At 42.4% G+C, this 25,490-nt stretch overlaps 1 protein-coding gene across 1 annotated transcript in view; it reads right to left on the reverse strand.

Moving 5' to 3' along the window:
- Window positions 1-21,457: 21,457 nt before the first annotated feature.
- The window catches only part of LOC140740411 (hepatic lectin-like), a 32,932-nt gene continuing 28,899 nt past the window's right edge, over window positions 21,458-25,490 (reverse strand). Inside the window, exon 7 of the mRNA XM_073069551.1 lies at window positions 21,458-22,335. Coding sequence (XP_072925652.1) covers window positions 22,200-22,335 — 136 coding nt within the window. The 3' untranslated portion in view covers window positions 21,458-22,199. The remainder of the gene's footprint in view (window positions 22,336-25,490) is intronic.

Genomic DNA, 25,490 nt, shown 5'->3' on the forward strand with positions numbered 1-25,490 from the left:
CATATCCAGCGGGCAGCGGAGTGAGAGGCAGCACAGTGGTAGGGATTTGGCTCCACGGGCAATGCGGTAACGGGACCAGCCGAGGTAGGAAGTATGTGTTGGGCCAGTTTTCTGTGCTCAGTGTGAGATGTGGGGGGGGGGGGGGGTCCTGGAATCTCCCTGATGGGCATATCTGCACCAGGTGTGTCGAGCTGCCGCTCCTGACGGACAGAATTTGGGAACTGGAGATGTAGCTCGATGACCTTCGCCTAGTCACGGAGAGCGAGGAGGTGATAGAGAGGAGTTACAGGCAAGAGGCCACACTGGGGCCAGGAGAGAAGGACAAGTGGTCACAGTCAGGAGAGGGGAAGGGGAAAAGTCAGGTACTAGAGAGTACCGCTGAGGCTGTACCTCTTTACAACTAGTACTCTTGTTTGGGTGCTGTTGGTGGGGCGGGGGAGCAACCTATCTGGGGAAAGCGGCAGTAGCCATGCTTCTGGCACAGAGTCTGGTCCTGTGGCTCAGGAGGGTAGGGAAGAGATAAGAAAGGCAGTAGTGATAGGGGATTCCATAGTAAGGGGGTCAGACAGTCGATTCTTTGGACGCAGGAAAGAAACTCCAATGGTAGTTTGCCTTCCAGGTGCCAGGATCCGGGATGTTTCGGATCTCGTTCAAGATATCCTGCGGTGGGAGGGAGAACAGCCAGAGGTCGTGGTACATATTGGTACCAATGACATAGGTAGGAAAAGTGAAGAGGTCCTGAAAAAAAGACTTCAGGGAGTTAGGAAGGAAGTTGAGAAGCAGGACCGCAATGGTAGTAATCTCAGATCACTGCTTGTGCCACGCGACAGTGAGAATAGTAATAGGATGAGGTGGAGGATAAATGCCTGGCTGAGGGATTGTACCAGGGGGCAGGGATTCAGATTTCTGGATCATTGGGACTCTTTTGTGACAGGTGTGACCTGTACAAAAAGGACGGGTTGCACTTGAATCCCAGGAGGACCAATATCCTGGCGGGGTAGTGTGTTAAGGCTACTGGGGAGAGTTTAAACTGGAATTGTTGGGTGGGGGGGGGGGGAAACCGAACTGAAGAGACTGTGAAAGAGGAGGTTAGCTCAAAATAGAGAATACTTGTAGCCATTGGGGGAAGGAGGATAGGCAAGCAATAGAGAAGGGATGCGCACACAACGAATGTTTGAGATGAGTGTATTTTAATATAAAGAGTGTTGTGAATAAAGCGGATAAGCTTAGAGCGTGGATGAGTACTTGGAGATATGATGTGGTGCCCATTACAGAGATTTGGATGGCTCATGGATAGGATTGCTTACTTCCTGTGTCGGGTTTTAAATGTTTCAGAAAGGACAGGGAGGGAGGCAAAAAAGGTGGGGGCGTGCGACTGTTGATAAGAGTTAGTGTCACAGCTGCAGAAAGGGTAGATGCCATAAAGGGATTCTCTAGGGAGTATCTATGAGTGGATGTTAGGAGACAGGAAGGGGACAATAACTTTACTGGATGATTTTTATAGGCCGCCTAATAGTAACAGGGATATCGAGGAGCAGTTAGGGAAACAGATCCTGGAAAGCTGTAATAATGAGAGAGATGTCATGATGGGAGATTTTAATTTCCCAAATATCGATTGGCATGTCCGTAGAGCAGGGGGGTTAGATGGGGTGGAGCTTGTTAGGTGTGTTCAGGAAGCTTTGTTGACACAGTATGTAGATAAGTCTACAAGAGGAGAGGCTGTACTTGATTTGGTGTTGGGCATTGAACCTGATCGGGTGTCAAATCTCTCAGATGGGAGAGCATTATGGAGATAGTGATCACAATTCTTTCTCCTTTACAATAGCATTGGAGAGAGACAGTAACATAGAAGTTAGTAAAGCGTTTAACTGGAGTAAGGGGAGTTATAAGGCTATCAGGCAGGAAACTGGAGCCTTAAATTGGAAACAGATGTTCTCAGGGAAATGTACGGAAGAAATGTGGCAAATATTCAGGGGATATTTGTGTAGAATTCTGTATAGGTACATTGCAATGAGACAGGGAAGTTATGTTAATGTACAGAAACCGTGGTGTATGTAGAGAGGCTGTAATAAATCTAGTCAAGAAGAAAAGAGAAGCTTACAAAACGTTCAGACAGCTAGGTAATGTTAGAGATGTAGAAGGTTATAAGGCTACTAGATTTCAGAAAGAAATTAGCAGAATTAAGGAGAACCCCAAGGCATTCTACAAGTAGGTGAAGCGCAAGAGGATAAGATGTGAAAGAACAGCAGCTATGAAGTGTGACAGTGGGAAAGTGCGTATGGAACCGGCAGAAATCGCAGAGCTATTTAATGAATACTTTACTTCAGTATTGACTATGGGAAAGGATCTTAGTGGTTGTAGTGATGATTTGCAGCAAACCGAAAAGCATGAGCATGTAGATATTAAGAAAGAGGATGTGCTGGAGCTTTTGGAAAGCACCAAGTTGGGTAAGTCGCTGGAACCAGAGGAAATGTACCCCAGGCTACTGTGGGAGGCGAGGGAGTAGATTTCTGAGCTGCTGGCGATGCTCTTTGCATCATCAATGAGGACGTGAGAAGTTCCAGAGGATTGGAGTGTTGTTGATGTTGTTCCTTTATTCAAGAAGGGGAGTAGAGATAGCCCAGTAAATTATAAACCAGTGAGTCTTACCTCAGCTGTTGGTAAGTTGATGGAGAAGATCCAGACAGGCAGGATTTATGAACGTTTGGAGAGGCAGAATATGATTAGGAGTAGTCAGCATGACTTTGTAAAGAGCAGGTCGTGCGTTACGAGCCTGATTGAATTTTTGGAGGATGTGACTAAACTCATTGATGAAGAAAGTGCTGTAGTTGTAGACTATATGGATTTCAGCAAGGCAATTTGTAAGGTACACCGTGCAAGGTTTACAGAGAAAGTAAGGAGGGATGGGATCCAAAGGGACATTGCTCTGTGGATCCAGAACTGGCTTGCCCACAGAAGGCAAAGAGTGGTTGTAGATGGGCCATGTTCTGCATGAAAGTCGGTCACCAGTGGGCTATCCCTGGGATCTGTTCTGAGACGCTTACTCTTCCTGATGTTTATAAATGACCTCGATGAGGAAGTGGAGGGATGGATAGGTAGGATTGCTGATGACATAAAGGTTGGAGGTGTTGTGGGTAGTGTGGAGGGCTATCAGAAGTTTCAGCAGGAAATTGATAGGATGCAAAACTGGGCTGAGAAGTGGCAGATAAAGTTCAACACAGATAAGTGTGCGGTGGTTGATTTTGGAAGGTCAATTGTAATGGCAGAATATAGTATTAATGATAAGCTCTTGGCAGTGTGGAGGATCAGAGGGATCTTGGGGTCCGAGCCCATAGGACGCTCAAGCAGCTGCGCAGGTTGACTCTGTGGTTAAGAAGGCATATGGTGTATTGTCCTTCATCAATCGTGGAATTGAATTTAGGAGCCGAAAGGTAATATTGCAAATATATAGAACCCTGGTCAGACCAAACTTGGAGTACTGTGCTCAGTTCTGGTCGCCTCACTACAGGAAGGATGTGAAAGCCATAGAAATGGTGCAGAGGAGATTTACAAGGATGTTCTCTGGATTGGGGAGCATGCCTTATGAGAATACGTTGATTGAACTCAGCCTTTTCTCCTTGGAGGGAAGGAGGATGAGAGGTGACCTAATAGAGGCGTACAAGATGATGAGAGGCATTCATCGTGTGTATAGTCAGAAGCTTTTCCTAGAGCTGAAATGGTTGCCACAAAAGGACGCAGTTTAAAGTGCTGGGGAGTAGGTACAGAGGTGATGTCAGTGGCAAGTTTGTTACTCAGAGACTGGTGCGTGCATGGAATGGGCTGCCGGCAACGGTGGTAGAGGCGGATATGATAGGGTCTTTTAAGACGCTTTTAGATAGGTACATGGAGCTTACTAAAGTAGAGGGCTACCGGTAAGCCTAGTAATTCTTTGGTAGAGACATGTTCGGCATAACTTTATGGGCCACAGTGTCTGTATTGTGCTGTAGGTTTTCTTTCTTTTTATGTTTCAAGGATTGAAGCTATTAAAATGAAATTATGCCCAGACTATTATATGTCTTTCAGACCCTACCAATAGAGATTAATCGAAATCTATTCAATGAATAGCACAAAATGTTTTCAAGATATATGTCAAGGTAAAAGGCCTAGAGTTCGTCTCAAAACTTTGCAGTTAGCCAAGGAAGAGGGGAGATGGGTCCTACCTTCTCTTGGCGATTATTACTTTACAGCATAGTTGAGAGATCTGATATATTGGTGCAACGCATCAAATGACGCTCAATGGAAAAGCGTTGAGGAGGGGATACTTCCCATCCCTATTCACACAATTTTGGCTAATAAAATCTACAATTGTACAAAAATACTATTGATAACCCATGGGCGAAATGGATTCTTAAAATACTGAAATCTATTATAAAAGAATATAAACTATAAGGATAGAGAGCAATTTTAAATGGTGTGCATATGACTCGGATTTTACGCCCAATAAACTTTATGCAAGATTTAAGGAGTGGATAGCTAAATGAATAACAGGTCTTTGCAATATAATGAAAGAAGGAGCACTGTTCAGTTTTGAAATGCTTAAAGAGAAGCACTTATTAGAAAAACAAGACTTTTATTGGTATCTACAGATTAGAAAAACATATAATTCAGCTAACGGTAGTAGAATCACTTCAAGCGTGTATAAGGGTTTGTCACATCTTTAAAGACGTTCGACTTCATACATTAAAACAAAGTGTGAGAAGCAAGAAGGGATATTAATATCTGAGGAAGAATGGACAATAATGTGGAGGTAATAATGGAGGTGTACCAGTTCACAGAAATGGTGGGAGTTTGAATGGGAAAACTTGGTGAGATATTATATTACACTTTGTTAAAAATCCCATTATGATAGTAACCCTCCTGTTTGCTGGAGAAATTGTGAAAATGAAAATGCAAACCATTATCATAGTTTCTGGGAATGCCCCATTATCAAAGACTATTGGAGAAGGGATGTACAATGCCCTACAAGACATCTTTAAACGCGAAATACCTTAGCAAGTAAGACCATATATTGTGGGTATATACTTCAAGAATAGTTGAAACGGGAGAAATATTTACTGAATATACTGCTGGTGGCTGGTAAAAAGACTCTTACCAGGAAATGGTTATCACAGGAGTGCCCAACTTTAAACACAGGGATGGAAATTACAATGGACATTCACAAAATGGAGAAGATAACAGCATCTGTTAACCATAAGTTAGAACAATTTGATTCATACTGGGGAAAATGGTTTACCTACATAACACCTCATCGGCCAGATTTTATACTCACAAATCAATGAATACGTTGGAAAAAAAAGATCACTACCTACATGTACATAGTTTTCTCCTTTTGCTTGTTCTTTCTTTCCTCCCTTTTCTATAAGTGTATACCTCGGATAAATATTATGTGGAGGTTTGTGGCAAATATGACTAAATTATATATATATAATATACATCATATGGAAATGTTTGATGATGGACTTCCATAAAGAATAAATTACAATAAAAAATGCTATAAAACAGGATGTGAGTCCCAATGGGATATGGGAACAGAGAGCTATGGACGTTTAATCATCCACTGCTGGATGTATAATGAATGTATCTGTACGGTCTGCGAAGGTGCTTAATATACACGTACTGATCACAAGTCATGAACCAGGAACTATGCGTTTTTCTTGACACTTGTTATTTGAACATGATTTCCTAATGTTTCTCACCTTCAGCTGAATGATTTTTGACTTCGAGCCAACACCAGGTTCCTGTGCTTTATGTTGTATTTGATGTTATTCTGGAACAGCGATTATCTCTGATGCCTGGATTCGACTTCCGTATGATCTACCATTCTATGTGCTGAAGTCACCACTAGGTGAGCTCTTATTCCCCGTATTATTTTCCGAAGAAATCTTCATTTCTTCATTTCCGAAGGAATTTCTACTGCTGAGTCCTGACTTTATTCTGCGCCTAGGTCCGCTCGTCTGAAGATCGTCAAATTGCCGGACTTAAAATTAGTAGCGACAGTGCAATGCATGGAAATTATCGTTAACTGATATAAAAAAAATGTATGGACCATAGCAGGTGTAATTAGATCCATTTCATGACTGCATATTGATTAATCCTTCCAAAGTTTGACGGTAACTAAACTGCTAGCTTAGTCATTAGCCAGAATGAATTTGTGCTTTTTTTGTGTGTTGGAAGTATATTGTCGTAAAATTCTATGAGTTATTACGTGGTGCTGGCGTTCCAAATTTTTTAGAATAGTATGTTATTGTGACTGAGATACTGTTTAGAATTAGGTCAAATAAATTCACTCATTGGTTCCATCAGAACATGTTAATACCCCATTCTGGCAACCATGAATTTCATATCTAAGCCACTTTATGCAGTGTTGGCTTTTGTAACAGATAACTCGTGAAGACCACACCGACTACCTCCCTTTCTACCTTCAGTGCATCTTCCCACTTTGTTCAAAATGGTGTGCACTAATTCAGCAGCAAAACGTACCAGTAGATGAATTACGGAAGAAGTTTCCTTAACCTTTTTAACGTAATGCCATCAGAATTCTTCGAGTGTGGAGTCAGTATTCGTCACTCCCAGTCTGTGTCAATGTATCACAGATGCTGCGGGGTCTGTTTAGTCGGTGAAAGCAAACAATTTTGTAAGGTAATTAGATGCTTAATGCATAATATGCAACATATGCACAATCTATTGCTTGACTAATCAGTGATACACTTTTCTGAATTTAGACGAGAGTTTCCAAATACATGCAAAACTGATTGGTTGCAAACGATTTTGCCTTGTCCGAGTTCAAAGCTTGAAGGCCTGCATTGGCAGAAATTGGCTATATATCCTACTGAAGAGTCGGCAACAGAAATCCTACATCGAACTCCATGTGACAAGATATTAATGGGCCTACTGAAGAGTGCTGATTATTTAGGACTAATTTCAATTTTTTTCTTGGAATTTATAATAGACCAACTGAATCGTCGGATTGCATAGCGATTGATGGAGCAAAATTGAGAAATTTTCATGTTGACATTAGGAAGTTTTTGCCCATTAATTTACAGCACGATGAAGCACAGCATAAATGACAGAAGGGGAGCTCAAATTGATTAACATATTCTTCCGGAACTACCCGGCAACTTGTTTAACACATTCACTCCCATCTATCAGAGAAATTGATTGACCTCATTTACCCTCCAAATGCACAGATATGGAGTGGGAAAAGGAAATCCTCTCAGACAACCCCCAAGGGGCTGTCGTAGAAGAGGAAGAATGCAAACAGAGTGGAGAACTGAGGTTAATACAGAGAATTGTGAAAAATAGGAGGAATGTGGCAAGGAAACATAGTATGAATTCTACATTTTCAAAGCCACGACGGGAATAAGAGTGAATCCTCATAGTAGGTTAACATACCGAAAGAGTTGTTGAAGCATATAGGGTCTTAGACAAAATTAAAAATATTTGGGAACAAGATTTACAGATTTCAATTTCTGAGGAAATTTGGAACAGAAATTTTAACTTGGTTAAAACTTCATCGTTAAGTGCCCACCACTCCTTCCTACAATTCAAAGTGGTTCATAGGGCTCACATGACCAAGGATAAGCTATCTCATTTTTATTCAGATATATCTCCCTATTGTGATGGATGTGACAATGGAGAAGCTTCACTAATTCATATGTTTTGGACATGTCTGAGTCATGAAAAATGCCAGAAGGAAGTATTCCAAACTTTCTCTGTACTTTTCAAAGTAAATTTTAAGTCCAACCCTTTGACTGCCTTGTTCAGTATTGCTGGAGGAAAAGATATTATTTTGGAGACATTTGATTCGCACATTTTGGCTTTCATTTCTCTTACAGCTAGGGGGCACTCTTGCTTAAATGGAAGGCTGTCATTCCACCTACTCACACTCAATGGTTACATGATGTTATCTCACGCTTAAATGAGAAGATCCATTATTCAATTTCTGAATCCAGTCAAGACTTTCAAACATTGTGGGGACCAATTTTGAACTATTTTCCAAATCTTTGATTTGCTCTTAAAGTACAGATGTTGGCTAATAGCATATTTCACTGTATGATAAGGATTTTACATAACCATATAACAATTACAGCACAGAATCAGGCCATCTCAGCCCTTCTAGTCTGTTCCGAACACTTACACTCACTTAGTCCCATCAACATGCACTCAGCCCATAACCCTCCATTACTTTCCTGTCCATATACCTATCCATTTTTTTAAATGGAAATATCAAACCTGCCTCTACCACTTCTACTGGAAGCTCATTCCACACAGCTACAACTCTGTGAGTAACGAGGTTCCCCCTCATGTTACCCCTAAACATTTGCCCCTTAACTCCCAACTCATGTCCTCTTGTTTGAATCTCCTTTACTCTCAATGGAAAAATCCTATCCACGTCAACTCTATCCATCCTCCTCATAATTTTAAATACCTCTATCAAGTCCCCCCTCAACCTTCTATGCTCCAAAGAATAAAGACCTAACTTGGTCAACTTTTCTCTGTAACTTAGGTGCTGAAACCCAGGTAACTTTCTAGTAAATCTCCTCTGTACTCTCTCTATTTTGTTGACATCTTTCCTATAATTCGGTGACCAGAACTGTACACAATTTTCTTTTCCTTTTTTCTTTCTTTACCAAACAGCATCGGTCCTGATTGTGGGATTAGACTCTTTTTTTTTTGTATACTAAAAGTATCACATTTCAATGTTACGATTTAATTAAAATTACATGAATATAGGGTAATAAGGTTCCGAGTATAATTCAAATATAAAGTATTTGATAATAGTTCATCCTTTTTTGAAGTATAATATATATTTTACTGTACTCTATATTCTTCTATGTGGAAAATTAATAAAAAATATTGAAAGAAAGCAATACCAAGAACCTCTCCTATCCACCCCATAAACTCTTTGACACCTACCATTAAGTAGGAGGTGCCATAGCATTAGGCCAAGCAATGTTAGAAGAAAAAAAGTTTCCCCCCCACCGGCCATGACTCTATTGAACTCCCTGTCACACCCAGGTCTCATCACGTAGGAAGCCTCAGTAGTGTTATACTGGTTACTTTTAATTTGTGTCATAAATACACGTCTTGCTGAAAAAGTCAATCTTCTGGACAACAGGAGACTGTAGACGTCCTGAGGAGGATTTTATCTCTGAGGTGTTCTTCTGGCTGGATATTACACATTCAGACCACAAGACAGAATCATCCAGATTCAACGTTTGTCTCTTCACACGTGGAGAACTGACAGAGGAGCAGGATATTTTTGTGGACACCAGGATATTTAAACTGAACAACACATATCACTTCAAAGAAAGAACCCTCAACCACAGCAGGAAGCAGATTAAAATTGCACAGGGAGTGAAATTCCTGCAAGTTCTAGATAGTTACATACAACAGACCTAAAGTATCATTTGCTCAGGTAGGTTCAGGGTAAGGAACAACATTGTCCTATCCCTTCACCACTCCACTGCCCCTTCAACATCTCATCACCTCCATCACACCATCTCCTAATTTCTCTTAATCTGCAGGTGGGGTGACTTCCTCCTTCAATGGAATGAAATCAATACTCAGTAACCATTCCTCCACTGATTGAAACAGGATTCAGTTTTTCAAGTTGATGGTCATCTCCAATCTGTTCATTAGAAAAAAAAAACTCTCTGAGATGGAGAACTCCTTAGCACCAGTTTCTCAACTGCAACATATTGGAGAACATGTGGTGATCAGAGATATGCACCTTCTCATCTCAGTTGATCATGCTCAACCGCAGCTTTGGATAAATCAACATACCTCCAAATAGGTTCAGGATTTCATGAGACAAAACCATTTTGGCTTCCCAATATCTTAAATAGGAAGTTCCAGGGAGTCATAAACTGCTGTCCAGTACATACATTCAGACTGCTGGTTTGCACCTGTTGGTACATAGATGTTCACTTTCAGATGAGGCAGAGATGTAAAAATTACCCTCAGAGGGTTCACCCTTCGAAGGTGTGCCATTGTGTTCAAAGCTGGTGCAAATGAAGTACTCAGAAACTCCTCAGAATGAACTCACTCACCAGCACTAAGGAGTCTGCAGGCCACCAAGGCAGAACAATGTGTATTCAAGCCCTGCCTCTGTATACATACCCGACAACATAGGTAAGCTGTCTTCTTGAAACAGTACAGTTTTATTCAATACAGCCTTCATGTTTGTTCAAGGATTTGTCACAGCAGTTTCCTGGTGATTAACCAGCATCCATGATGATCCAAGACAGTAAAATGTTAAAGAGGTTGAACACATTTGCTAAAAGCCATGACACCCAGAAACCATGACACTGCTCCGAAAATGCAGCTAAAGAGCAGATCCCCCAAACTTCTTTTGCCAGGAATTATTGACAATAGTCATTAGTTAGATTCTGAACCCATTGGAATCATTAGTGCTTGAAACTAGCAAGGTCACGACTCAGTGTGATGGAGGAAAATGGTATTTAGTGAAGACCTTCACCTCACTCTGCATCAGGCTCTGCTCTGAAACAGCAGATCATCTCAAGAGGTTGGATGAGAATCCTTAGCCACTGATAGCTCATGATAATCGAGCAGAGAGCCAAAGCACCTGGTATAAAGAAAATTGACCACATGAGGTCCTGAGTGTCTCAGCTAGGTACAGGTGTTCGGTACAGGTACTCCTCTCAGAATGAAACACAATTGAGGTCACAGATGCAATCACTTGCAAAATGATGGTAGACTTTCCCCTCCCCCACTCCCAGATCTGTGTTTCTGCTCTGCCCATAACTGTTCTCTACACAGGGACTTTGCTCGTTCACCTCTTCCTATCCCAAGCCTCATAAGGAAGCAAATCTAACCCACATAGTGCACACAGGCCGGGGTGCATAGCTGAGCAGGTTCAGCAGTCCACTTATCTCAGAGTCAACCTTCAGATAAGTCTCTCTGGTGTTTATTAAACTTCCTTTTGGGCAGTCATGCAAGCTGAGCCTGGACTTCAGTAAATGAGATGGTTGTCATAGAATCATGGAGCCATACAGCATGGCAACAACTTGACCTGTGGCCCTTAGATGCCAATGAAATCCAGCAGCACTTGCTCCTTTGACATCTTTGTGCCTTAGATATTCAAATACTCATCTAGATATTTCTTAAATGCTGTCAACAGCCCAACATCAACAACTATCTCAGGCAGTGCATTCCAGGTACTCACAACTCTCTGGATGACAAAGATGGCCAACGGATACACCCTACATTTCTTCTCCTTTACCTTAAATATATCGTTCTCTCTATCTCTAATATAGGTAGATGTTTCCTGCAGCCTGCCTTATCTATATGCTTCACAACTTTATGTTCCTTATCTTTTCACATCATTCTCTCCAGGGAAAATAGGCATTTTGCTTCAGATCTCTATTCACAAATGAATTGCTCTATCCCAGGCAACAATTTTTTTATGATTGTGATACAGCAGCAGCCTTTGAGCCATGCCTCATAAAAATCCCAACAATGATCAATTCGCTTTCTGACTTGTATGTCTTTGGACAGTGAGAAAAAACGTATGGAAATAACATATAAACACCTTACTGGGAACAGTGACAGTTGGACCTGGGTCATTGGTACAGAATCCGTTGTGCTCACCACTATGCTACTATGCCGCACTCTGCAGATGGGACATAGTGACAATAATGCATGAAATATGAACAAAGTTTTAAAAAAGCTCACCACAACCTGTATTCAGTATCCTGATTAATGGCCGGTATCCATATACTAGTGGTCACCAACCTTTTTAAGCCCAAGATCCCCTATCTCGGCCTTAGTTCAAGGCAAGGTCGACCCCAGAGCAATTAGTTACACGCATGCGCAGCAGGAGAGAAAAGACTGGAAGTAAAATCCTGCAACCTGTAAGTAGAAATAATGTATGAATACCAGGGGTACCCACCCTTTTATGCACTGCGGACCGGTTTAATATTGACAATATTCTTGCGGACCAGCCAACGGGGTGGGGGGGGGGGGCTGTTAAACACGACAATAATACAGCGATACTCGAAGCAGGTTCCTTATGTCCAGTCTATTCCGCAATTTCGCGGCTTTCGGCACTTAGCTTCTGTCCCGCGCTGTTCACAAAACTCAACGCGTTTGTCTTTAAGTGCAGGGTGCTTGGACTCAAGGTACCGAAGCAGCTTTGAGAGCTTCATTGCCTCGGACAGCCTCCCGGCCCGAACTCCAGCCTCCCACCCCGCCCGTTGCCAGACGCCTTGGCCAGGTGCGGTTGGTCATGGGTCGGATGAGAGGACAAGCTCCGGGCCGGAGGTCCCTATACCTGGGCCATGGCGGTCACAGTCTGAAGAGAACAAACGAGGAGTGTGACAGGGAGCGGGCCCGTCCATCCCGTAGGATCTATCGGCCGACAAAAGTTTGTTTCAGTAGATCGCAGCGAGGTAGCTGCTCTGATACTTAAGAAACGTTGAGCCCTAATGAGGCCATCTGCAAATATTTTAGCACCAGGTTCCCCACGAACATTCGGTGTGCTAAACAGGTTTAGAGACAGCGCTCCAGGCCAGTAGCGACGGCACTTCCCACCTGCCGCCGGAGACCAACCAGTGATCCCTGGCGTGAGGGTATCACTGCATTTAGGCGACAGATGACCTCGAGTGTGTTCAAGTTCAACAGTGGCCATGACAGGGAATGAGGAAAGGTGCAACTGACTCATATTGTTTCCTCCCGGCCCGGTGGTTGGGGACCACTGAATTACACAGTGCAGTGCGGGGGGTGGGGGGGGGGGAGCTACACGCATGCGCACTGGGTAGAAAGAATGGAACTAAACCCCCGCCACCCGGAAACAATCTCTCAACAGTATTTGTGTATTTATTTTTCTTTTTTTTCTGGATCTACTGGGAAAGTCTCAAAGTTCGACTAGTCAATCACCATTGACGAGTGGGCGACCACTACCATACACCTTCCAAACTGCATCGCCTGCTTGTTTGCCACATTCAATGATATGCAGAGTTCCATTTTATAGTTCATCAGTTTCTCAATACCACATACTATCCTGATATTTACGGTATATGATCTAGTATGGCCCTATAAAGGATTGCGAGGGCTGCTGGGAGGATCTTCAGGGACTCTCTTCCTCCCATCCAGGATATTTATCAGTGCTGCTGCAAATGCACGGCCTTTAACAATATCACGAAGGAGATCCTACTGGTCACCGATGGAAACATAACCAGCCCTGGCACCTGTGAAACAAACTACCATTCGTCTTTATTTTTCCCCATGACTATAGAGTCCCTTATTACTGCTACCGTCCTCTATTCCATTCACTTCTGAGCCACAGGGCCAGACTCAGTGCCAGAGGCACGGCTGCTGTTGCTTCCCCCAGGTAGGTAGTCCCCTCAACATAACTCAAAATGGAGTTCTTCTCCAATCTTCTCCAATATCTGATGGTCTCGCTTCCCTCTCCTAACAAGCACCCATTTGTTTTTCTTCTGTAGCCATGTGGTGATTACCTCCCTGTAGCTCCTGTCTATCACTGCTTCATTTTCCCTAACAAGCTGAAGGTCATCGAGCTGTACGCTAGTTCCCTAACACAGTCTCTATGGAGCTGCATCTCGATGCACCTGGCGCAGATGTGGTAATCGGGGAGACTGGAAGTCCCCTGGAAATCCACAACTACCCTCACCAAAGCTTCATTGAGCCAAAGCCTTACTACTCTGCCTCAGACTATTGCGATGACAACCGCTCCCAAAGTGACTGCTCCCACCATGACCACTCCACTAGACGGTACCACTTTTTTATAGAGACTGGCATTATAATGTTTTTTGCCCGACCTGCAGGTGGACATCTATTGCGTCTGTAACTTCCGGTGAAGATGTTGAGGATCCAGTTGCAGAGGGATTTACAAGAGCGCAGGTTTTGAAGTTTTTCATTCAGAACTGTAGGAATGATTGTATCAAATGCTAAGCTGTAGGCATCAAGCAGCATCTGTCATAAGTATTAGTATCATCCAGGTCATCCAACGCTGAGAGAAGAGCCAATGAGATCGTATCCGCTTCAGAATCTACCTAATCTATCGTAAGGCAAATTCCAGTGGGTACTGGTCATAACTGAGACAGGAGTTAATACTAACCATAACCAACCTCTCAAAGCACATCATCATCGATGTGACTGTCATTGGTCAATATTCCCTGAGACAACTCATCCTGCTCTTCGTCGGCATTATTGCCTTTTTGAAGCTGGTAGGAACTTCCAACTATAGCGTTCAGAGATTGGAACTGTCTTTGAACACACCTGTCATATGATTGGTGCAGGTTAAAACATTTAGAAAAGATCTGAGGGGGTCGCTTTTCCCTGGGAACCTATAGAACGGTGCTTGGGATAGCGGTAGAAGCGGAACGGCTGGGAGCATTTAAGAAGTGTCTCCAAATGAGCATTTCTCGCTTCGGCATGCAGCTATAAGCCCAAGTGCGGAATACAGAATTAATACGGATGTGTTTCCGCTGCTCGGCATTGATGTGTTAGGTCAGGAGGTATATCTTATTCTGTATATCTCCGTGAATCTATTTTACTCTATTGTATACATCGCAATCTCATGCAGCCATTAAGCCACCGAGCGTTATTCATCCCGAAATCAATTTCGCCCTGTCTGAAAAACTGTAAATACTTTTCAAAATTGTGACTTTCACAAAGGTAAATATTTTTCAAAATTGTGACTTTCACAAAAGTACTCAGTACAACTGTGATGCCGAAATTAGAAAATTAGAACGAGCAGCACAATAGAGATGACCAGAACACCAGAAGAGTGTAACTGCCCAGTGGCAAGAGCTTTCTTCGGACTGACTCTGCTGGTTCGTCACTATATTCTGTAACATTCAAGTTAAATGTCATCGCCGAAAGTACAATAGGGAACTGACCAGTTAAAATGACATCTTCCGGGAGCCCGATTATCCGCAGGTTCTGTCTTCGAGATCGATTTTCGAGATCAATAATTTTAGATTTGTAATGGTCCAACACTTGAGAAGTCGAAGACAACTTTTGTTCCGAAGTTTAAGTTCTACGATCTCTCTGGCGAGCAGCTTCGTCGAGATCTGAAATTCTTGCTTCTTGTTGTTCCATTTCACGTCTCAGCAAATTGTGACTTTCATCGACCGTCCTTAAAATTTCCTCAAGCGAAGAGAATTTTGGGGTAAGTTTTTCCTCCAGTCTTTCATCCAGAAGTTTCGAGATTGCGTCCAAAGTTAATGTGTCTTTAGTTGCTTTGCCTTCTTTAATTTCTCGTGCTCTCCGAGCCATTTTAACAAATTGAAAATGAAACTCAAAGAGTATACCCTAAATATCAACCCGTTTAGTGTAGGTATAAATTAGTTAGGGGCTGATTGCAGGTAAAAGAAATAAAAGGATTGGAGCGAAGCCTCATTCAGCCTCATCCCATGAGCGCCATCTTGAGAGTGTAAAACGTAATTAATGGGCCACATTGCATTTAGAGACAATCTGCCGAAAATAAAATACCTCAGACCTGAAGTACAACGTCTGCCACAGAGAAAATATAACGGGTCGACCTCATTCGACTCTTTCTTGTCAATGTACCCGGACAAATGCAATTGCTCTTTTTAATCTCAACACAATAAATCCAGTAAGTGAGGCACAATAAGGTTATAGCCTCAGCGTCCTGGGTTAAATCCATTGCTGTCTCTGAGGACTTTATACGTTCTCCATGTGATGGGGTGGGTTTCTTTCAAGTACACTGGATTCCATCCACATACCCAAAGAGGTACTGGTTCATCGGTTATTTGGCCATATGGGTGTAATTGGCCAATAAGGGCTTGCTTTACCAGGGCGTATATGAGGAACTGCATGGAACCAAAAGTAGCGACGCGCTGACTATATCTCCAAATGAATAAATAAATAAACCCGCCCAGTCCTTATGGAGATGGAGTCCTATCTCTGTGTTCTGTAACAACATTATTGTAAAAAGCAGTATTGTCAGAGCAGATATGACAACTCGAACTTGCATACCCTTCAGTTCATACCTGGTTCTCTAGAGGACAAAGGGGCATACGTACCCGAAAGTGAGCTGCCAACAGACTGAAGCTTCAAGACAAGATGTATATTCCAGAATATAAACGAATGAACTGCATTTAGCATTTACTCTACGTGCTAAATGCAGAAAGTTCTAAATGCAGAGCTACAAAATCCCAAGATCGCGTAAAATGCAAAGGTAAGTTCCAATAAGACAGGGAAAGGGTGGTAGGGTACTGGAACCCGTGGTGTGCAAAGGCTGTTGTAAATCTTGTCAAGAAGAAAAGAAAAGCTTACGAACGGTACAAAAAACTAAGTAATGGTAGAGATCTAGAAGATTATAAGGCCAGCAGGAACGAATTTAAGAAAGAAATTAGGAGAGCCAGAAAGGATCAAGAGAAAACCTTGGCGGGCAGGATTATGAAAGACCCCAAGGCATTCTACAAGTATGAGAACAGCAAGAGGATAAGACGTCAGAGAACAGGACCGATCAAGTGGGACAGTAGAAATGTGTGTTTGGAACCGGAGGAGATAGCAGAGGTGCTTAATGAATACTTTGCTTCAGTATTCACTAACGGAAAAGGATCTTGGCGATTGTAGGGATGACTTACAGCAGACGGAACACCTTGAGCATGTTTATATTAAGAAAGAGGATGTACTGTAACTGTTAAAAAGCATCAAGTTGGATAAGTCACATCGATCGGACGAGATGTACCCCAGGCTACTGTGGGAAGCGAGGTAGGAGATTGCTGAGCCTCTAGCAATGATCTTTGCATCATCAATGGGGACGGGACAGGTTCTGGAGGATTGGAAGGTTGCGGATATTGTTCCATTAATCAAGAAAAGAAGTAGAGATACCCCGGAAATTATAGACCCGTGAGTCTTACTTCAGTGGTTGGTAAGTTGATGGAGAAGATCCTGAGAGGCAGTATTTATGAACATTTGCAGAGGTATAATATTATCAGGAATGGTCAGTATGGTTTTGTCAAAGACAGGTCGTGCCTCACGAGCCTGATTGAATTTTTTGAGGATGTGACTAAACACAATGATGAAGGTAGAGCATTAGATGTAGTGTACATGGATTTCAACAACGCATTCGATAAGGTACCCCATGCAAGGCTTATTGAGAAAGTAAGGAAGCATGGGATGTAAGGGGACATTGCTTTGTGGAAACAGAACTGGCTTGCCCACAGAGGACAAAGGGTGGTTGTAGATGAGTCATATTCTGCATGGAGGTCGATGACCAGTGCTGTGCATCAGGGAACTGTGCTGGGACCCCTACTCTTTGTGATTTTTATAAATATCCTGGATGAGGAAGTGGAGGGATGGATTAGCAAATTTGCTGATGACACAAAGGTTGGGGGTGTTGTGGATAGTGTGGAGGACTGTCAAAAGCTACAGCGGGACATTGATAGGATGCAAAACTGGGCTGAGAAGTGGCAGATGGAATTTAACTCAGATAAGTGTGAAGTGGTTCATTTTGGTAGGTCAACTATGATGGAAAAATGTAGTATTAATGGTAAGATTCTTGGCAGTGTGGAGGATCAGAGGGATCTTGGGGTACGAATCCATAGGACACTCAAAGCTGCTACACAGGTTGACTCTATGGTTAAGAATGCATATGGTGCATTAGCCTTCATCATCCGTGGGATTGAGTTTAGGAGCTGAGAGGTAATGTTGCAGCTGTATAGGAAGCCAGTCAAACCCCACTTTGGGTACTGTGCTCAGTTCTAGTCACCTCACTACAGGAAGGATGGGGAAACGATAGAAATGGCTCAGAGGAGATTTACGAGGATGTTGCCTGGATTGGGAGGCATGCCTTATGAGAATAGGTTGAATGAACTCGACCTTTTCCCCTTGGAGCGACGGAGAATAAGAGGTGACCTGACAGAGATGTATAAGATGATGGAAGGCATTAACCGTTCAGTTAGTCAGAGGCTTTTTTCCCAGGGTTCAAACGGCTAGCACAACAGGGCACAGATTTAAGGTGCTTGGAAGTCGGTACAGAGGAGATGTCGGGTGCAATTTTTTTTACGCAGAGAGTGATGAGTGCGAGGAATGGACCCCCAGCGAAGGTGGTGGAGGCGGGTGCGATGGGGTCTTTTAAGAGACTCCTGGATAGCTTCCTGGGCCTTAGAAATTTGGAGGTAACCCTAGGTAATTTCTAAGGTAAGGACATGCTCAGCACAGCTTTGTGGGCCGAAGGGCCTGTATTGTGCTGTAGATTTTCTATGTTTCTAAAACACCGCAACCCTGTCACATCTAGTTGTAAAAAGGGGCGAGTAATTAAACACTTCAATAAAGGACTAAAGTCCAGCATCATTCTTACACCGGTGATAGAGGATTCCGAAGGCGAGTGCTACGAATATGGCCGAAGCTCTACGAAGCCAATGGAGTGCGCGATCCATCGTGACTGCAGGCTGTGATTTCTGATCAGAAGATAGTCAGGTATTATGCGATGAGGAATGATGGAGACCAGAGGATGCTGAACTTGATAGGACCAAACAACAGATTGATTATAGTAGGACCCACTTTTCAGAGCTTTTGGCATCATTGAGTAAGCTGTCGTAGTACAATTACAGGATTTCAATGCACCAAAACATGAGAAACGCTTCATAATGAAATTATTGTTTTTTCGTCATCTCTTGGCCTAAATCCAGAGCATCGCTACTCCCCTCAGTATAATTATGAGTGCTACTACCTCAGACAGATTAGAGCAGTTCAGGAATTAAGCGTACGGTGTAATATGGTGCAGTCTCCGAAACCCAGCGTTAGGACCATTGGTATTTACCAAAAGTTTCCCAAAATTTCGATTTCGATTTCGATTCCTTTTCTCACTGTTGCCATCAGGTAGGAGGTACAGAAGCCTGAAGGCACACACTCAGCGATTCAGAACAACTTCTTCCCCTCTGCCATCCGATGCCTGAATGGATTTTCAAGCTTTGGACACTACCTCACTTTTTTTTAATATGCAGTATTTCTGTTTTTGTACATTTTAAATAGTCTGTTCAATATATGTAATCGATTTACTTGTTTATTTATTAAGTTTTATTTATTTATTATTATTATTTTCCTCTGTCTCTGCAAGATTATGTATTGTATTGATCTGCTGCTGCTAAGTTAACAAATTTCACGTCACATGCCGGTGATAATAAACCTGATTCTGAAGTCGTAAGGTTGCAGATTGTGAAAATTTCAGAAGCCACTTTAACCATAGCTTTTGAGATAATGTCGGCAGATTGGTAGAATAGCGCTGCATTGCAGACGAAATTTAAACTGGGCAACGCAGTATAACGGTGTATTGGAAAGAAAAGCAGAATAGAAATGTTAAAAAAGAGACATGAGTCCCAATGGGATATGGGAACAGAGAGCTATGGGGGTTTGTGCATCTATTGCTGGATGTATCAGTACGGTCTGAGAAAGCGTTTAATAAACACAAACTGATTACCAGTTATGAACCCTTCGGACCAGCGAGGTTCGCCGAGTACCGGTAGGTATTGAGGCATCTGAAAGTCATTTACTTAAATTTATTATAGTTGTTTACAGGCAACCTTTATAATTAGATTTTCACTGCATTTCACGCTTGTTATGTGTACACGGTTTCCTAATGCTTTTCGCCCTAAAGTGACTAGTTTTTGATTTCGAGCTGTACGAGGTTCCTGTGCTTTATGTTCTATTTAATGTTTTTCTGGACCACCGTTCATCGCTGATTCCTGGAGCGAGTTCCGTGTGAACTATCTTTCTATGTGCTGAAGTCGCGAGTTGGTGAGCTCTTATACCCCGAATTATTTTCCGAAAAAATCTTCATCTTTAATTTCTACTACCGAGTCCTGAGTTTACTCTGCACCTGGCTCTGCTCGTCTGAAGATCGTTAAAATGTCGGACTTAAAATTAGTCCCGATGGTACAATGCATGGAAATTATCATTAACTGATTTAGAAATATTGTACGGACCATAGCAGGTATAGTTGGATCCATTTCGTTACTACATATTGATTAATTCTTCCATAATTTGACTATAGCTAAACTTACAGCGTGGTCAATAACCAGAATGAATTTGCACTTTTTTTCTGTTCTAAGTGTATGGTCGTGAAATCATATGAATTATTAGGTGGATGCTGGTGTTCCAAGTTTACTGGAATAGTATGTTACTGACACTGAGCAACTGTTTAGAATTTGATCAAATAAGTTCAATCATGGGTTCTATCAGAACATGTTAATACCCCATTCTGCCAACCATGAATTTCATATCTAAGCCACTTTAAGCAGGGTTGGCTTTACCAACAGGTATCTCTTGAAGATTGCGCCGATTACATCCCTTTCTACCTTCAGTACACCTTCCCGCTTTGTACAAAATAGAGTGCACTAATTCATCAGCAAAACATACCAGTAGATGAATTCGGAAAGACGTTTCCTTAACCTTTTTAAATTAATGCCATTAGAATTCCTCGAGTGTGGAGTCAGTATTGGGCATTCCCTGTCTGTGCCAATGTGGCACAGATGCTGCGGTGTCTGTTTAGTTGGTGAATCGAAGCATATTTATGGATGGTAATGAAGTTCTCAATGAGGTGCATATGTAACATATGCACAGCCCACTACTTGACTAATAAGTGATACACTGTTCTGAATTTAGAGGACAGTCTCCAAATAAATCCAAGACAGATTGGTTGCAAACAATGTTGTATTATCCGAATCAAAGCTTGGGGGCCTGCATTGGCAGAAATCCTACAGAAGAGTCGGTGACAGAGATCCTATCCTGAACTCCATCTGGCAAGATATGAACAGCTAGCGAGTGCAAATTATTCAGGGATAATTTCTTTTTTTTTCTTTGAATTTGTAGTAGACCAACTGACTCGTCGGACTCTACAGTGATTGATCAAACAAAATGGAGAAATATCCATGTTGACATTAGAAAGGTTTTGCCCATTAATTTAAAGCATGATGAAGCACAGCATAAGTAGCAGAAGGGGAGTCAACGTCCCAAAGTGTGTAACATATTTACCTACCTATGAGAGGGATACATTGACCTCATTACCCCCCCAAATGCATAGATATCGAGTGGAAGGAAGAAACCCTCTCAGACAACCTCCAAGGGGCTGTCGCAGAAGAGGAAGAATATAGGCAGATTGGAGAATTGAAGTTAATGCAGAGAATTGTGAGAAGCAGAAGGAATGGGGCAAAGAAACATTTAGAGCACTGTACATTTTCGAAGCCACGACGGAAATAAGAGTGGATTGCATAGTTCCTCGTAGTTGGCAGAAAGAGCTGGTGAAACATATAGGATCTTGGATTTCATAAGTAAACAGTGCTAGCACAATCCCTCCGAAGGCGTCTGAGCCCTCTGAATGCAGACAAGGAAACAACCGATACCACAATACCTCCAAATGCATATCTACTTTATTCAGGATTAAGTTGTTAGAATTGAGATACAAGTAACCAACACATTTTACTGGATATTAGTTATTATAAAGCGGCAGATACTTGAGCATGATTTTGTAGGTTAGATCCTGATAGTGATATGATGTCCAGAAATAATATGCTTGGCCTGGAAAAAGAAAGGGTGGCTTCGTCAACGAATAGAAAGGAAATAGGAAAGGAGAGTCGTGTGTGGGACTGACAGACAGTGAGTAGCATTAGAAAAACTCGGATCAATTCCGTCCGCCTGCCTCGTAGAAGTTAGAGCTGGCAGCCCATCTTTCTCGGATCAAGTTTGATTCGAATAAGTCCGAGTTTGCTGGCGTTTTTTGGCAAGTTACAATCAAAGAAAAGGTCAACACCTGGAAAATAATCCAGCGGTTACAGACCCAACCATTGAACTTCAACAATTTCTGGTAAGTCTTCCAGGATCCGGAGGGACAGATGAAAGGTGCACAGAGAGTTTGGGAGCTCGGTTTAACGAAAAAAATAGGTGAACGAGACAGGGTTACCCAAAGAAATCGGCGGCAGCAGAACATTGTATTTGTAATAGCCATAGGATTGACTTCGACGGCACAAAACTACTGTGCCGCGCCGATTGCTTTTGGGACCGCCTGGTAAAGGGTAAGAGAGATCTAGCCACACACCCACCAAGCCAATCCCAGCTTCGAGCTGATCGTCTGCTGAACAGGAAAAAAGCTTACAAACGCAATTAACGCCCACATTCCCCTGAGTATACAGTAGCGTGAAGGAATGTTAGTCTGCTGGTCTTTCACAGATAACGAAATGCGTAGAATTGCATGGCAAATCGTGCCACTGTCCATATGCGGTGACCACGACACAATCTTCATCAGAGACATTCCGACCATTGGGTTGATTTCTGCCCCAGAATCTGAGTGGAAAGGGAGATGTGGAGAAACAGAATGGACAGTTTGATAACTCATTAAAACAATTGTCTTGCTCCGGCAGCCGGAGGTTCCACTGCCGACAGATGATTACACAGAAAGCGGCGACAACATTGACCCTATAATTGTGACTCGTCACTGTATTTGTACAATCCTTCCTTTGTTCCTGAATATTCATTTACGTAGCGCTTAACATTTATATATAGACGCCGAACCCCATCTCATCCAAACTTCCAATAAACACCGAGACTTTGGGGATCAGATGTTAAAGTGAAAACCCGACTGGTTTGATGTTGTGAGCCTCTTCAACTTCTACGGTGTCATTTAGTTCCTCCTCCGTACAAAAGAGCTAACAGGGTGGGAAATGAGCTTGACAAGGTATTTGACCCTCCAGCGGAGGAACATTTTGTGATCAAAACTCCTTAAGTTTTAAGATGGATATGGATAAAGATAAAAAGGGACCTTACGAATAGCATTAAATTGGGGTAGGTCAAATACCGAAAGTATGAGGCAGGATCGATCGATAGGTAATTGAAAGTAGCTGGTTTTGAGTAAGTCCAAGCCGATTTGTAAAAGTTGCTTAAGGAGTTTAGGACTGATACGAGCCATTAAGAGGTAAGTACAAGAAGAGCCAGGAAGAAGTAAGGACGAGAACGTCAAAGTAATTGATCCCTGGATGAGAAAGTTGTGGACTTGGATGTTCGCATTTGTGGTTGGTTTGTCCACTGAAGACAGAGAAGTTATGGTAACCACTCTTACTCAGCTTGCAGTTCTATTATTCGTGATGTTCCTCACTGATATATACTGGGGTCTCTGATGATTGTACATATATATATATATATATATATATATACCTGGCTGTAATAAACACTTGGATGGGTGGATTATCAACTTCGCAGATGTCAGGAAGATTGGTAGCACTGTTATTAGGGTAGAGGATTATCGAAGGGCACGGCGGGATATAGATCAGTTGCAGGTACAGAGAGACAGTCGGAAGATTGATGTCAACCTGATAGGTGTGAGATGTGACAGTTTGGGAGATTAATTGTAAAGAAAAAGTACAGAGTTAGTGACACCTGCCTTGACAGACCTTGGCGTCCATTTTCATAGCTCCCTGGATGTGGCCGCTCTGTTTGACAGTGGGAGAAAAGCGAAGGGTTGCCTGCATTTGTTAGACTGGGCATTGAGTTCAAGAATCAGGAAGTTATGCTGTAGCTTTACAAGACTTTTGTTAGGACGCACCTCAATTATTATATTCAAATTCTTTTTGCCCCATTTCAGGAAGGAAGTAGAATCTTTGGAGAGAGTGCAGGAAATGTTTACCAGGATGCTACCTGGTTGAGGTATGTGTAATAATAGGTTGGGCAAACCTGAGGTGTTCTCTTGCAGCAGCGGAGGCTGAGTGGAAACGTGATTGTAGTACATAAAGTTATGAAAGCCATAGATGCCGAGACCGGTTATTTTTCGCAGGATCGAAATGTGCAATACTGCGGAGTATGCATTTATTGAGAGAGGAGAAACTCGACGGAGTGTTTCGCAGAGAATGGTAGGTTCCTGGAATACTCTGCCAGGGCTGGTAATGGGGGTGATTGGAGAGGACCGAATTTATACAGAATTAGAGATTTTAACTATGTGCATACTGAGGAACGTATTAGTGAAATTAGGCACCATTAGCTTCATTAATTCAGTACAGTATCATGGGCCGAAAGGCCTGTTCGTATGATGTAATTTTCCACCTTTCGTACCTCTTTTCCACCTCGCACTCGAAAATTCAGCAATGTTTTGACACGGGAACATCCAGAAGTAAACTACATTCATAATCATTTGGATTCCTGTAGGGAGATTATGCTGCAACTGTATAGGACACTGGTGATGCCGCATCTGGAGTACTGAATGCCGTTCTAGTCTACGAACTTGAGGAAGGATAAACTGGCTTAGGAAGGTGTGCAGAGAAGGTTCACCAGTTGATTCCAGAGATAAGTGGATAAGACTATGAGGAGAGATTGAGTCGCCTGGGACTGTACTCGCTAGCATTCAAAAGGATGAAAGGAGATCTTATAGAAACATTTAAAATTATGGAAGGAATAGATATGATAGATGCAGGGAGGTTGTTTCCACTGGTAGGTGAGACTGCAACTAGATGACATAGCCTCAAGATTCGGTGGACTGAATTGAGGGCAGAGATGAGGAGGAACTGCTATTCCCTAAGAGTGGCGAATCCATGGATTTCTCTACCCCATGAAACAGTGGAGGCTAACTCAGTAAATATATTTATGACAATATTGGACAATTTTTTGCATAGTAGGGAAATTAAGGGTTATGTAGATAAGGCAGGTAGGTGGAAATGGATCGATGGTCAAATCAGCCATGATCTTATTCAATAGAGGGGCATGCTCGACTAGCTAGATGGCCTATTTCTCCTATATTTCAGCTATATATCTTTTATAGCTCTGAGCCTACATTCACTAGAATTCAGAGGAATGACGGGGTGATTTCATTGAAACGTATTGAGTGGTGAAAGGTTTTCATAGAGTGCATGTGGGGATGGTGCTTCCTATGGTGGGAGAATCAAAACAGGGTCGTCCTCTTAGATCGGAGATGAGGAGGAGGAATTCCTTTAGCCAAAGAGTGATGAAACTGTGGAATCTTTTGCCACAGGCAGCTGAAAGGTTAAGTCTTTATATTTTTGTAAGGCAGAAGCTGATAAATTCTTGATTGGTCAGGGCATGAAGGGATACGGGGAGAAGGCGGGAGATTGCATTGCGGCTGAGAGGAAATTTGGATCAGCTATAACGAAATGGCGGAGCAGGTTCGATGGGCCAAATGGCCTAATTCTGCTCCTATATCTTATGTTTTTTTGATATTATTTAAAAATCCATGAGGCGGAAAGTTATGGTAAGAACCCTGCCTTGAATTTAACTGTAGTACGGTCTGGTACCTGAAAGGAACTATTGTATAATATTCTGCTTATATATGAACCCGTATATACACTCAGGGATGACATTATTAGATACACCTGTACACCTGCTTGTTAGTACAAATATCTCTAATCTGTAATCTGTCAATGCTTAAAAGCATGCATACATGACCAAGAAGATCAGTTGTTATTCGATGAAACATCAGAAAATGGAAAGAAATGTGA

Source organism: Hemitrygon akajei, chromosome 16 (genome assembly GCF_048418815.1).
Source record: "Hemitrygon akajei chromosome 16, sHemAka1.3, whole genome shotgun sequence".
NCBI classification, from domain to species: Eukaryota; Metazoa; Chordata; class Chondrichthyes; order Myliobatiformes; family Dasyatidae; genus Hemitrygon; species Hemitrygon akajei.